This window comes from Gopherus flavomarginatus, chromosome 21 (assembly GCF_025201925.1).
Source record: "Gopherus flavomarginatus isolate rGopFla2 chromosome 21, rGopFla2.mat.asm, whole genome shotgun sequence".
NCBI lineage: Eukaryota > Metazoa > Chordata > Testudines > Testudinidae > Gopherus > Gopherus flavomarginatus.
Window position 1 is genome coordinate 9,905,982 of NC_066637.1, and position 14,030 is coordinate 9,920,011.

The window sequence follows — 14,030 nt, forward strand, 5'->3', positions numbered from 1 at the left end:
CCACGTTCTAAAGCATATCTTCACCCTCTGCACTGGGAAGAAAGCAAACCAAAATGATGGGCTTGCTGCTCCAACCCTGTGGAAAATGATTGTCAGGATAGATGAAACTCAACAGGAAAAGAAGAAAAAATTGTGCAAACATCTAAGGAGAGACCTACTTTAAATATCTGAGATTCCCAGGACCCTTTGATTGATGCCTGAGGATCTGGTACAGTTTCAGCTGCTACAAAGAAAGAAAAGCTAATACCTTTTCTTGTAAGAAAGGGAAGATGTAAAATTCAGAAATTCCATTGCTGAAAACTGAAACATTCTTTTCAAAGGGATTCTTGTTCCTATAGCATGGACATGGAATGAGAACTCACGATTCAATAAGAAATTAAACCACCAAGACAATAAAATGTCTTATGATAGCAAATCAAACAGAGGGTAAGGAAAATACAGTGTGTCTGTGTAACAGAATTACCAAGAGTCACAGAAACATCGTTCTTCCTAAATTGCTGAAAGAGAAAGTTGTGCAATATTGCATCAATTTCTCAAATATTCTTGGCTTAGATCTCCAAGTAGGTATTTTTCCCCACCGAAGCAAGAATTGTGCTCACTGGCTCATTGACAGAACAAGATGCAATTGGCTAATGGTTCTCTTTTGCTTGCAACAATATATTTTACCTCTAGCTACCTCTAAACCTGCAGAGTAAAATAAACAATGGTTTTCAATCGCATAAGTAAACTAGAAAACAGAATCACTGTGCAAACAAAAGAGTTGATTTACTGCCCATACTACACAGAACTAGAGAGTCCAACGGACACAATGAAACTTTTTATTGTCCCTGGTTGCTTCACCTATGAAGGTTTTCAGTATGCTACTCGAAGGAGCAGCTCAGACCCTGAGCTGTTAAAAGTTTCAAATTAATTTGGTCTAACGTTTTTAAAAGTAATTTGATGGGAAGTGGGGGAGGGGAGCAGGGTGAATGGAAAGTTATTAATATCACCAGAACAAATTAATTTGATGAAAATGGGGGAAAAGCTGTTAAAAGCACAACATAAACTTTAGAAAAATCAATGTAAACAGGCCAGATTATGCCCCTGGACCTCGGTGTTCCTACTGAAATCAATGGCAGTGGCACACATACACGAAAGGGTAGTCTTTGGCTCCATGTAGACTAACCCAAGGTGTGACCTTGTCATTAGACTAATGGCCATACATGGGTGACACTGAGGCATGAAACTGAGCTTGTCCAATGTAGATAGGCAGAGTTCAGAAAGAAGATTTAAATAACGGATTATGTATGCCTTTAGGATACAACCTGCCACAACAGAACAGAAAGAAAAAACTTTGCAACAGAGCGAGAGAGAAAGTGTAGGAAAGCGTATGGTATATAAAGCATGAAATAAGAACTACAGCCCAAACTAAGAGGTTGTCCAACATGCAGTCCTGGTTTAGAAATGGACTTTCTATTAATCTGTGTTATGAAATATGGAATAATTTCCTGAGTGGACAAACACAGACGTAATCAGAACTTTTTTAATACCTTTCCAAACCTTCCATTTGTTTTACTATCCAATAAAATAGAGTCTGCATTAGGTTTAACAGTCAAATGTTTCCTCATCTAAAATCAAGCCAAACCATGGTGAATACACATTATTGAACCCCCCTCAATAGATAAATATCTGGTCTTTGTAAACAGCTTTCAGCTCAATACCACTTGGTATGGCAACCCCCATCTTTTCATAGTGGGTGGGTGGGTGTGTTTGCATGTGTGCACGCGCGCACACATATATATATATACACACACACACACACCCCTCTACGTCCATATAACGCTGTCCTCGGGAGCCAAAAAAATCTTACTGCATTATAGGTGAAACCGCATTATATTGAACTTGCTTTGATCCACCGGACAGCGCAGCCTCGCCCCCCCACCCCGAACACTGCTTTACCACGTTATATCTGAATTCGTGTTATATCAGGTCGTGTTATGTCGGGGTAGAGGTGTATATCTTCCTACTGTATTTTCCACTCCATGCATCTGATGAAGTGGGTTTTAGCCCACGAAAACTCATACTCAAATAAATTTGTTAGTTTCTAAGGTGTCACAAGTACTCCTCGTTCTTTTTACTTAAATCTATGATGCTCTCCCATTTGGGCTCAGCTCCTTCAAGTTAAACATTTCATAAAATTCAATGACTTGTTCAGTCTGCTCCTGTTGTGCAGTGGAAAGTCAGCCACTGCATGACTGCCTAACAGGCTACTATACCTCGAGCACAGACACACTAATATATTGGGTTCCATTAATCAGCAAAGCTAGTCACTCGCTGGGTAAAAAAAGAAACCAACTAGCCAACATGTTCCCTACTGAAGTGTGGGTTTTTCTGTTTGTTTGTTATGCAAACGAATCAATGGTTCACTTACACAGGGAGAGCAACTAACCCTTCCCGCAGCCTGTTGTTCACACTGGACTAAAGCCCAGTGGGATATCTGCTATGACTGCAGAAAAAAAGAAAAGTGTGAGGTCATCAGATTTAATAGTCTGAAGCCTGGTCCCTGTTTTAACAAGAATAAAACCCTCCTACTGCAGTATCCATAGGGTGGAAACACTAGCAGCAATGAGGAGAGCTGAAACCAAAAGAAGCGCTGGCTGTTTATGTTGGCAGTCATTTCAAACTCTAATGGAAAATTTCAGCTCTGACTGCATCAGGGGTAGAACAAGTTATTAAGGAAAAAGGTATGGCATTTGAACAAAAAAAACTATACATAGCTTACCCTTATTCGAGTGCTCTATGCTGCTGAAGCAAAGGCAACTTGAGAAATATTGCACCAGAACCAAACTGTGTATTAATAGCCCATCATTAGGAGAATATACTGTCCAAACAAAATATATTTCCTGTGGGAAAGGAGGACAGTGAGTAATACTGTCCATGCCACGTACACACAGTTAAGTTTGGCTACTGGTGAAAATAAGTTATGTTATACTTGATTGTGAAAAAGCTGATGCAAGGCTAATCCATCATTTTATATCAAGGGAGTGAAAAAGACCCTCACCTAAGTAATTATTCCATTCCCTTTGTTAAAGGAACATCTACTATTTGACCAGATACAGTGAGAGAAAATCATTACCTTTAATTTGCTTACAAGTGGGCTGGACAAACATTAGGCTGTTAGCTTAATTACAAACAGTACTGACTGTACAGAGGACAAATACCTCACTAGTCTTTGTGCCTTAAACACAGTGACATTTCTAAACTTCCACTGGTTTGCTGCAATACATTATAGCACTCTATTTTTTAGGAGCTACTGAGGAAGCCAAAATTGTAGATTATTTAACACTAGATTAAGCATTAATGAGGCAGGAATCAGATTGTTTATCTAAACCTCCAATTGGAAATTAAATAAAACTTTATGCTGAAAGCTCAGGCTGCAGTCATTCTGTCCTGCTAATATTAACAGAATACAGCTTATTCAGTCTCAGAGATAAGTACCCACAGCATTCAGTTTGGGCAGAGGGAATTTGCTGCCTGAGAAGCCAATATTTTGCCTAAAGAAAAGGATGGTGCATATTCAGTACTTTCGCACACATTTAATAGAATACATTTTTGGTCTAAGGGAGGCAGTTGATTTTCATGACTTTTTCATAAATATTGCAGATTTCAGACGCTAAATGCAACGGCACCAGCCCTCAGGTACGACTCCAGATTAACTTCTTTCTCTCTTACCCTTTGCTAACTGGCCAAGCCAAAAATCAAGATGCTAAGGGAGCCTCTACGCCCAAGGGAGACTCAGAGCAAGACTGCACTAAATACTGAACTCCCCCCTACAAAGCCTTATTGTCTTCTTTTTGTAACATTCACTAAGGCTTGTCTACACATGAAAGCTAATTCGGAACGCTGCAGAGTGTGAATTAAGAGTGGAATAGCTTTTCCTAAATGATTCCATGATTCCAGAATAAGATTGACTTATTTCAAAGTTGCTTAATTTAATTAAAAACTACACCAGAAAACGGCACTCTTAGTCCAGAGTAAGCGGGTCTACAAATGCAGTTACTCAAGAATAGCTACTCTGCTTTAAATTCACACCCTGCCTTATTCCAAATCAATTTTCATGTGCAGACAAACTCTAAGCAACTATGAAATGAGCTCAAGCCCTTCAGCCTGGTGGGTGAAGGCTGGACAGACAATTAGCTTCCTGCCATGATCAACCAGCATTACAGGCATTCTGTAAAAAGTCAGTCATTCAAGGATCTCAGCGCACTTCCCAAAGATAAGGGTTATTGTCATTTAAAAGCTGGGCATAAGAGGATGTGCAGTAGTCTCAATGGAAGTTCAGGGTTCTTATATCCTAAAGCAACTGTCCCTGAGTGAGTTACCCAAGGCCACACAAGTCAACCAGACAGGAATAGAACTCAGCTCTAAATTTGACCAAGCTTCTTCCCTGACAGCACAACTCAGTGCTCTCTCTCCTTCCTGGTCCTGACTGGGAATTCTAGCAAAGGAAAGTTATCAATTTCTGGTAAGCCAAACAGCAGAGTTGCCTGACCTGTTCCTCAACTCTAGTCCCTAGCCTGGAACAAACAAGGATACCAGTGTGCTCGCCTCACCTTCTTCCCATCTTTTTACCATTTATACAGCACCATTGTGCTAAGTGCTTTAGGAAAAACTTACACCCACCAGCTCCCAGCCCTGTGGCTCCTACAGTCCATCTGTTTTAGGCCTATCCCTATGGTATTTCATGAAGAATTCTTCAGCTCAGGTAATTCAGCGCCATCCTCTGCGGAATGTGGAGTAAAATGAGGGTTACGAACATGGGGCTTACAGAATTTCAACTTCGGTTTTTAAACTAAGGCCCAGACATGGGAAGCTTCTACATAAAGCTAAAGCAACTGACCAAAGTGCCTTCTTCTAGTTGCACATCTAAACTCAAATTTTCAGAATAACTGAAGCCCGAGTACAATTTTCAAAAGCAAGCTAGGCACTTAGGTGCCAACATCACTTTTGAAAATGGATCTAGGCATTTCTGAAAACGTTGTTCTTAGGGCTATTAAGGGGAAAGGACCAACCAGGTTGCTAGCATCATCAAAAAGTATATTTAATTCTGCCTCGACAGGGGGGCATGGACTCTTGAGGTCTCTTCCAGTCCTGTATTTCTCGGATTCCCTGAAAATTAGTCTGACATAGTTTGCCATTTTGACCACCAGTATATTAACCAGAAGAGGTATGAAAAACTATTCATGAGGGAATGAGGGGAGTAGGGTACTAGCAAGAAAAGAGAAATATAAAGTTATATGACAACCCAAAGCAAATTACAAAAATTATATTAAAACAAAATTTACACACAGGCCTTCTTCTCTGGGGTATTACATGGTTAATGTTTACTGATCCAACTAAAGCTCCATAAACTTGTTAGCTTTCCTTAATCAACTTCAGCATTCCCATTTCAGCAGGGGGCATGCTCAGATAAGAGCTAGCTTTAGTTCCTGTGTGTCTTGCTCATAAAAGCTTGAAGAGAATGTTAAAGCTATTTATGTACACGCCCACTGGGAATCTTCTCTCAGACATAATTGCTTTGAAATAAACGGGGAGTGTGAAGATCTAAAACACACAGCTTTGATATACGGTAAATACATTCTTTCATCAGGATCTTTTCCTTGCTGGTTATTCATTTAGAAGAAACTGTGTCACAGCTAAAATGCACAAATTGGCAAATAGAGGATTTCCTTTAAAAGGATATGATACACTGAAGGGGTGGGGGATAGGTGGAGGTGGGAGTGATGGCATCCCTCAAGCAGAGTGTTCTCTAGGAGGCTTGTAGAAAACAAAGCACAGTAGATATAGGACCTCATTTCCATTTACACCCAGGCCAGAGTAAAGTAGAATAAGTTATAGTCACACCATTCTTAAGGCCCATTTAAACAGTGGTGTAAAGCAGATAATGTAAATTAGAATCAGGTTCAGCCTTTAACAATTTTATTCTTCTAAGCATAATTCTTGCAACTTTGCAACAAGGATCTGTGCAAGATCCGAGAGGTATCAGGCAGTAGATCTCTAACACTAAAAGAGGCATATATGCATGTGTGTGTCCAGAAGGGGCTTATGCTAGAAACAGAAGTGATATTAAGAAAGTTTGACTGTAAGTAGATTTCTCAGTACATGATGACTGAGATTTATTTAACTGTTCAAAGCAGGCGGGGATAACCTTTGCCCTCCTCTCCCAAGATATGAATGATTTACCTGGAGAGCTCTGATTAATTAGAAGTACATATGACCTATAATCTTGTTTCCACTTAGGACAGGTCACTTCAGAAATAGCCCTGACTCCTTTTAAAATATTTTTTGCAGACTTTGGGAGCAGCTCCCAAGGCTCTGTCTTGCCTATTCAGTCATTTTTCAGAGCTATTCCTAGTGGTGGTCTAGTGGCCAGGAATTGGAGAGAGACTAATTTAAGAGTCATTAGGAGCTTTATTTCATATTGGAGGAAAATGGTGGCAGGCAAGTAGTTTGAAGCCATTCTGATGAAAGAAAATCACGGCAGATCTAATTCCACAGCCTTATAGTTTGGAAATTCTCCTAAAGGAAAAAGCAGACCCAAGGAGTCAAACATTAGCTAATATGGGTCTGATCCAAAGGCTCCTTACTCAGGCAAAACTTCCAAGATTGAGCATTAAAAAAGCAGAAGCTAAACTTGTGGGCAAGAATAGGAAATGGAGATTAAACAATCTGTTGTAGGTCAAGGGTTACTTGTAGATCAGTTACCACAAGGGGCTAAAACAGCCTGCTCAGTACCATCTACTACACTCTACTTCAAATCGCTTCATCTTAATGCTTAATCTTCTCAGCACTAGAAGTTTAGGCCTAGCACAATAAAAACGTAATGCTTGAACAAGGATGGCCTGTATCAAATTTCACATAGCTTGCAACTTCACAGAACTTTTAGGGAGGGCACAAGGTCTGAGAAATTCAAGTTCAAAAGCAAAAGACAAATTGTACTGCACTGGAAAATAGGGTCAGAAATAGGTCCCCAGTTTTTCTTACTTCAATATGTCTTTTCTTTGATATACAGAAAAAAAAATTCTTTTGCAGAGAGAGAAAGCATTTTATTTTTAAAAATACATTTCCATGTACATGTAGCTGAAATGGACATATTTTTCTTAAGTAGTATTCAATACTCAAGTACTTTCCTAGCAACAAAATGCACTTCTAATCTAAAAGCCAGTCTCTCCTAAAAACATTTCTGGGGAGTTATTCCAAAGAACAATGAAGGAAGAACTGCTTAAGCTGATTACATCCTGGATTTGTTAAACGTTGCTAAGTATTGTCCAATTTGCTTCAAAGAGGTCATCTCTGTACTAACCACCTTCACTCATAAAAATGCAACAAAATAGTAAAGTCTATTTGCTCTTGGTGTAGTAACTAATATTTCCTAACATTATCAATAACATTGGTATATTAATCCACAGACAGACTCTCTAGGATAAACCTTTCACTCTCCCTTTCTGTTTGATTCATGTGATGGTATTAATGTTCTGCCCATGAGAGACTGTGATGCAACAATATAATGTCACAAAGACATACCTCAGGAGGAAACATCTTAGTATCCTTAGATGATTTAAAAAAAAAAACAAAAACAAAAAACTCCACACACTATTACAATTATTTTTTCCACTCAACATTAAAGTTTCACACAAAATAGATTTAATATTAAGTCACCTCCATCCAGTGATGTATAATAAATATTTTCAACAGCATCACATTAATATGAATGCCACTTCTCACCCAGCAAAATAAGCACTGCACCAACATTTTCACTTCACTTGTCCCTAAATTCAGGGCAATACTGAAGACTGCTTTCCAACACCACTCTACAAGTAGTTAAATGACACCTGCAGCATGGAAACCGAAGCTTCTAGAGAGGCTTGGCAATCAGGGCTAATGGAAAAACTAAGTAGATTCCCAGAGCTTCCCAAACCCTTTAAAGTACAACACTCTTTCTCATCTACCTCCCTTCTTAAATGCTTACCAATGTTTTTAGTAGAATTTGACAATTATGTAGTTGTATTAAGGTCAAACAAGTAACAATCCTTAATTCAATTTGGAAAGAAAAGTCTTACATTTGCTGTCCAAACGTAAAAGCAGCCAGCACACACCTCATTCTTCCAGATTCAATCAGATTTTATTTTGATTTAGGCTTTTGTTAATTACCCACTGCCATTTGAGCTTAAGTTGATGACATAAATGAATTATCCCATGACAATGTCTATATTTAAAATTAGATTTGGGCTCCATAAATACCTTCCCAACCCTCTGTGACTTCCTTCAATAACAACAAGACTGTTTTATATCTTTCATACACAATGCTTAAAAATTGCCGTTAGAAAAAAATACCGTAGCGTTTGTTAGCTGGGGATTTCTCTTCCATACATTTGAGCCAGTCACTCAACTGAGGGTTAAAAGGAAACTGTTTCATAAGATCAAATGGTGAGAAGCAGCAAGGGGGGGAAAAAGGCAAGTTACATAAAAGTCCAATTGTACTTACAGTCTCCTTATTGGGCAGTAACTCCTTTCGGATCCTGAAGAAGTTCTTGCCGTACTGTCTCAGCCCTTTAATGAAGCGTTTCTATGTAAAAAGATAAAAAAACAGAGTGTCAGCAGAGGAAAAAAACATATTTTTCATCAGCAAAACAACTGTTCTCCTCTTAGGGACTGCTGATAAAAGGAGAGAGATGTGCACACATACAACAACTGACACCATCCAAAAGGGGAAGGCTTTGAAAAGAACTCTAAACATTCAGATTGACTTAGAACTGAACCACAAACTTCCAATATTTGGAGCTAAAAAAAACTGCTCAGCCCTTGGTACAAAATGATCCCAGTTAGTGTTCAAGGGCTTGAGAAACACAGTCAGCTCCTCTCTATAAAAATAAATCACAAAAAAAATCAGCAAAATCTATTTACAACTAAGAGAGGAGGAAAGAAGAATATGTAACATAATATTTTTTTAAGTGACTCTCCAATTGGGTGAGGAAAAGGTTAAAAGTCCTTTCACGGACGGACGGACACACACACACACACACACACACACGCTACTTTGATAGGAATAAAGGCAAACGGCTCCCAAATAAATCCCTTCAAGGGGGAAAAATATCGCTGCTGGTTATCCTCCCCCTCCCCTCTTTTTTTAAGAACAGTTCACGTTTGGTTTCAAATCCAAGGCAGCAAGAGACTTTCTTCTTTCACTTTGCAATAATCCACTCGGAGAAGAGAAAGCTCCCCCCACCCTGGGGCTTCTCCTTTGGGGGTGGGTTTTGTTCGCAATCTCCTTGGGTTCAGACAGCCCCTAAAAATAACAGGGGCGAGCGGAGGTTGTTCAAGCCAGACTGGGGTGGGGTGAGCTTGAAACGAGCCATAAAAGTCCTTCCCCGGCTCTGAAATGCACCTCACTGCAAGCCGGAGCCCAAGTGGCGAATTCTTGCTCGAGCTCGCCTGGGATCTCGGCGAGCTTGATGCGAGCGCTACAGTCAAAATAATAATAATAAACCGCAACCCCCAGCACCCCAAAGCGGAGCGTCTCCTGCGCTCCCTCCTGCAGGGCGAGGCGGCGGGGAGAGAGACCTGGCGGGGTCTCCGGCAGCCCCAGGTACAGCCGGCTCAGGTGCCATGCACAGCCTCTCCGGAGGTGGGAGGCTGCAGCGCTGCCGAGCGCAGAGCTCGCTTGTCACGCCGGGGCTCTGACACTACAAAGGGGAGGGAGGCAGCGGGCGGCAGCGGCTTGACATGTGATCGCCGCCGGGCGGCGCGGCTCGGGAAGCGAGCCTCGGGTGCGCTGCAAAAGGCGGCCTGGATCGCCTTGGAAGGAGCCCGGCACGCTGGGCTAGGGGCGGGCAGCTCCCTCCCTAGCGCCCTGCATCCCGGCCCCCAAGCTACAAGGCCAGGGGGGCACTGGGAGCATCCGCACGGGTGGCTCTGATCACAAGGCGAGCGATCAGGGGAGCTGGCCTGGGTGAAAGCCCCCTAAAAAGGAGACTGTACAATTCTGCTCCACCAAAGCTTGTCTCCCTCCCCAGCAGAAGCTGGTCCCATAAAAGATACCACCTCACCCACCTTGTCTAATATCCTGGGACCCACAGGGCTAAAACAACATGCACAGAATTCTGCTCCTGTCATTAGTAAAGCAGGGATCCCAGGGGAAGGGATCAAGAGCTAAATCTTTAAACACTGAAGGCCTAACAGAGTGTGGTTGGGGAGGTACTTCCCGCTGCCAATGGGCTTGGGGGGCCAGGAGCTACAATTCTTTGCAGAGGCAGTGATTTTTTTTTAACGTTTTATTTTAAAGAGAAGAGGCGAACCAGGGAACTCTCTCCTGCCACTCAGCTCTAAATGTTCTATAGCTTCCCAACCAGCGCCATGTGTTTCCGCCTTGTTTGATGCGTCTATTTCTGTGGTTTATATGGCTAGTTAAGCTGCTAAGTGTGTCAAACGTTGCAGCTTAGGGACCTTTTTGTGGCTTCCCCTTCCCCACATTATCTATCTGTTCCTTGGCTCTAAACATTCAATAACTTCCCAACCAGGGAATATATTCTCTCTCTCTTGTGTTATTTCCCTATGGCTTGCATCCTCATTTGTTAAATACATTATGACATGCTATTTACCTTGGCCTGCAGCTTTGGGACTTGTGGCTTCCAGTCCTCCTCACCCCCAACAAATTTCACAAATAAATCAGTGCAAAAGGATCCTAGCTAAACAATTGGTGACTGGATTGTTAAAGGGGCCTGGACTGAGCTTGCTTTCTTGCAGGCATAATAATACAGGCACAATTATTCATGAGTGCCAAGTTCTACCTGCAAAAAACTGGGTGACACCGAAAATCTGGACCCTAATTAATATATGAGAGGGGAAATTAAATTAACTCCCAGAAAGGTAATTTATAATTTAAGTCAGCTCTCATTTCAATACACTATCCGCCAAATCTGGTCTAAGTGCTGGCAGATGAGCAAAGTCTCCCCCACAGCATGGAGAGGGTGAGGAACTATTCCACAGAAGCTAGTTCAGCCCATTGAAATGTCCCTCCCTGGCCCTTCTGGGCTCCCTCCATAGGGTGGAAGGTCCATACAGCAGTGGATCTTCTGAGCCTTGCACCTCTCTTCAGTGTGCTGCTGTGCAGACATCCCCTGTGGAATTAAACGCACAAATCCCTTGCTTCCTTGGCAGCAGTACTACTTTGGTTCAATTGTCCGGGAACCCTTCTTTGGTGCATAGGCAGGAATTATCTATCAATGATTTGCATGTTGAGGCTGGACTTCCATCCAAGAGTTGAATTACTCACACCCATTTACTTCTTTCAAACCACTGGATCAAGTCTCCAAATGGTGTCACAAGAGAACAGTAAAAGTGCCAGGGAGAGAGGTAATAAAAGCACTCAGGATCCTGAGCAAGGAATCTTGACTATAAGGAAGACACCTGCCTTTACTCCTCAGACTTTAGACAAAAACACCTCTACTATGTAATGAGGACTGGTGCAGTGTGTTACTCTGAGCCAGTGAGTCTCAACCCATTGCCCAATCAGCACACAGCTGGAGTCCATGTGACATCCTCAGGACCATACACATAGTATTGGATGCGGCCCACCTAACACATTGGGGAACACATATGCAGCTCACAATGGTAAATAGCTTGAGAACCACTGCTCCAAGCACTCCTCATACTGGTGTTTCTCTTTGCTTCAGTGTCAGTTAATTAGGGGCACTTCACGCTGCTGTCAGAGAAGACATTATCCCCCATCACAGTGAACACACTCCTCACATCATGTGCTTCAACTGCAGAGAAAGATAGCAGTCACAATGGGAGGACTATAATGCCCAAATGCCAGCCCTCTATATCCCACAATGCACTGCAATGTACCTATACAACCAGCAGCATAGGATGAAAATCAGCCAAATCAAGAAGTATGTGCCAGCATGTAACCCAAAGCGCTTTACAACTCTTAACAAAAAACACTCAGTATGGCTCTGGGCTGGAAGGTCTTTAGTTTTCTTAAAATCACTGTCACCATGCATTGCATTATAGGCACTATTCATTTGCAGCATCAGGTAACAGAGTATGTTTGAAATTTCAATATAAATAATTTCACAGAAATATTAGTGTGAAGAAAGCAGTTCCAAAGAGTGGTCATCACATAGACACAACTGTTCTCTTTAACAGAACAATCCATCTATGGAAGAGCAAGGCCAGTGCAAAATGTCAGAGCAACCTGTGGTCCAGGTCACGGGGCTGGAAGACATGGGTTCTACTCCCACTAATTCCACTGACTCACTGGGAGACACCAGGCAAATGGACTCAGTTTGTCCATCTGTAAAACGGAACCCTCACCTCCGAAGCATTTAGAAACCTACAGCTGAACTTTGTAAACAAGTGATAAGTGTTGTTATAATTCTTCCACCTTCCAGCCTACTCTACCACTCCTCAAACTAAATGCAACTCTTTCTGCAAAAGGAACTGTTTGAAATACCTAATTTAGCAAATTCACCACAATAAATTTAACAACAGGAAATGTCAGATGCTAAATTGGAGATACTGAATAAAGATATCATTGCAGACTTAGCCTGCTATCAATGGCTCTTAATGGCATTTTAGCAGTTGTGTTTAATCACCACGTGTAAAAAAAATATATTTTTTTCTTTTTTTGGTAAAACTAAGTATATTTTCACTGTGGAGTACAAAGCCTGATGAATTATGTTCTTCACTCACTTGGTTGTGATGTTTTTTTTTAAAAATGATGAAAAGTATGGGGAGAAGGAGCTTTCTAAATAAGTAATTCTGAGTTGACAATTTTTAGTTATTTCATAATTGTCTATTTTTAAAACCAACTTTTTCCATCTGCTCTGATTTAATTTTGCAGTAAAAAGCAATTCCAAATTCCTTCCCATCCTGTTCATGAAATGCCAAAAGTACCTATCAGGAATGTAAATGTGGGATATCCTATCTCAACAGCAACAGTGGGTTAGACAATGCCTTATTTCCAAAGCTTGATTCATTTCAATTTTGTTGACATTCTGAAACCTCTACCAATCACATGGTTTGCTTACTCTTCTTGTCTACACCTACGATCTGATAGGCTTCACCATTCAACCATTTCAACCACAGGAACTGACCTAATGCTTATTCAATGGAATTAGCATGGGTAATAAGAGTGCAATTTCAATCTTTAAATCACTACTGGATGTTTTTCCAAAACACATGATCTAGTTTAACCATAAGTTACTAAACTGGACACAAGAATCAATGGGTGAAATTCTCTTGCCTGTGTGTTATGCAGGTGGTCAAACTAAGTGATCACAATAGCTTTAAAATCTATGAATAGGGTAGACACTAAATAGCTAAGAAACAACTTCATACACCAACAGTAATCTCCAAAACAAAATGGTAAATTTTAACTATAGCTTCCCTTCCACGGGCATACCATTGTGTGAGAAAACTGAAACCATCTTACACTTCTCATTGTTACTTAAAAAAACATGGTGGGTATTAAAAGAAAACTATGGCTAGACATTAAAATGACAGCACCAGGTGTCCAGCCTGGACTTCGTACACTCTGGCAGGGAACCTATGGTTTTGATGTGTGCAGTGCTGTCATTTCCACATTGATATAAACAGGAATCCTTGCAACGGAAAGGCATTTCAGCAACAAGAGATGTTTATGTCATGAGGGGATATGATCAGGTCTTAGGTGCGCTGAGAAGTAGGAGGCTGAAGCCTGGAGAGACTTGCCTGGATTATAACACTGCTTGGTGCAAATACTGTGAGGCAAAAGACAGACATTTTTATTAATAAAACACATATCTTTGGGCAACTAAAAATAGCTCCATAATTCATGTAAAAGAAGCTAAAAACAAACCAATAAAAACTGCAGACAACTAAGTCAAAAAAGAACTAGATAAGTTCATGGAGGATAGGTCCATCAATGGCTATTAGCCAGGATGGGCAGGGATGGGTGTTCCATCCCTAGCCTCTGTCTGCCAGAAGCTGGGAATGGGTGACAGGGGATG

At 41.1% G+C, this 14,030-nt stretch overlaps 1 protein-coding gene across 6 annotated transcripts in view; it reads right to left on the reverse strand.

The window, feature by feature from the left end:
- The window catches only part of RERE (arginine-glutamic acid dipeptide repeats), a 402,343-nt gene that overhangs the window by 68,007 nt on the left and 320,306 nt on the right, over window positions 1–14,030 (reverse strand). For all 6 annotated transcript variants that reach the window (XM_050931388.1, XM_050931390.1, XM_050931389.1 and 3 more), the window contains one exon: window positions 8,525–8,605. In XM_050931388.1, the coding sequence (XP_050787345.1) occupies window positions 8,525–8,605 (81 nt within the window). The remainder of the gene's footprint in view (window positions 1–8,524; window positions 8,606–14,030) is intronic.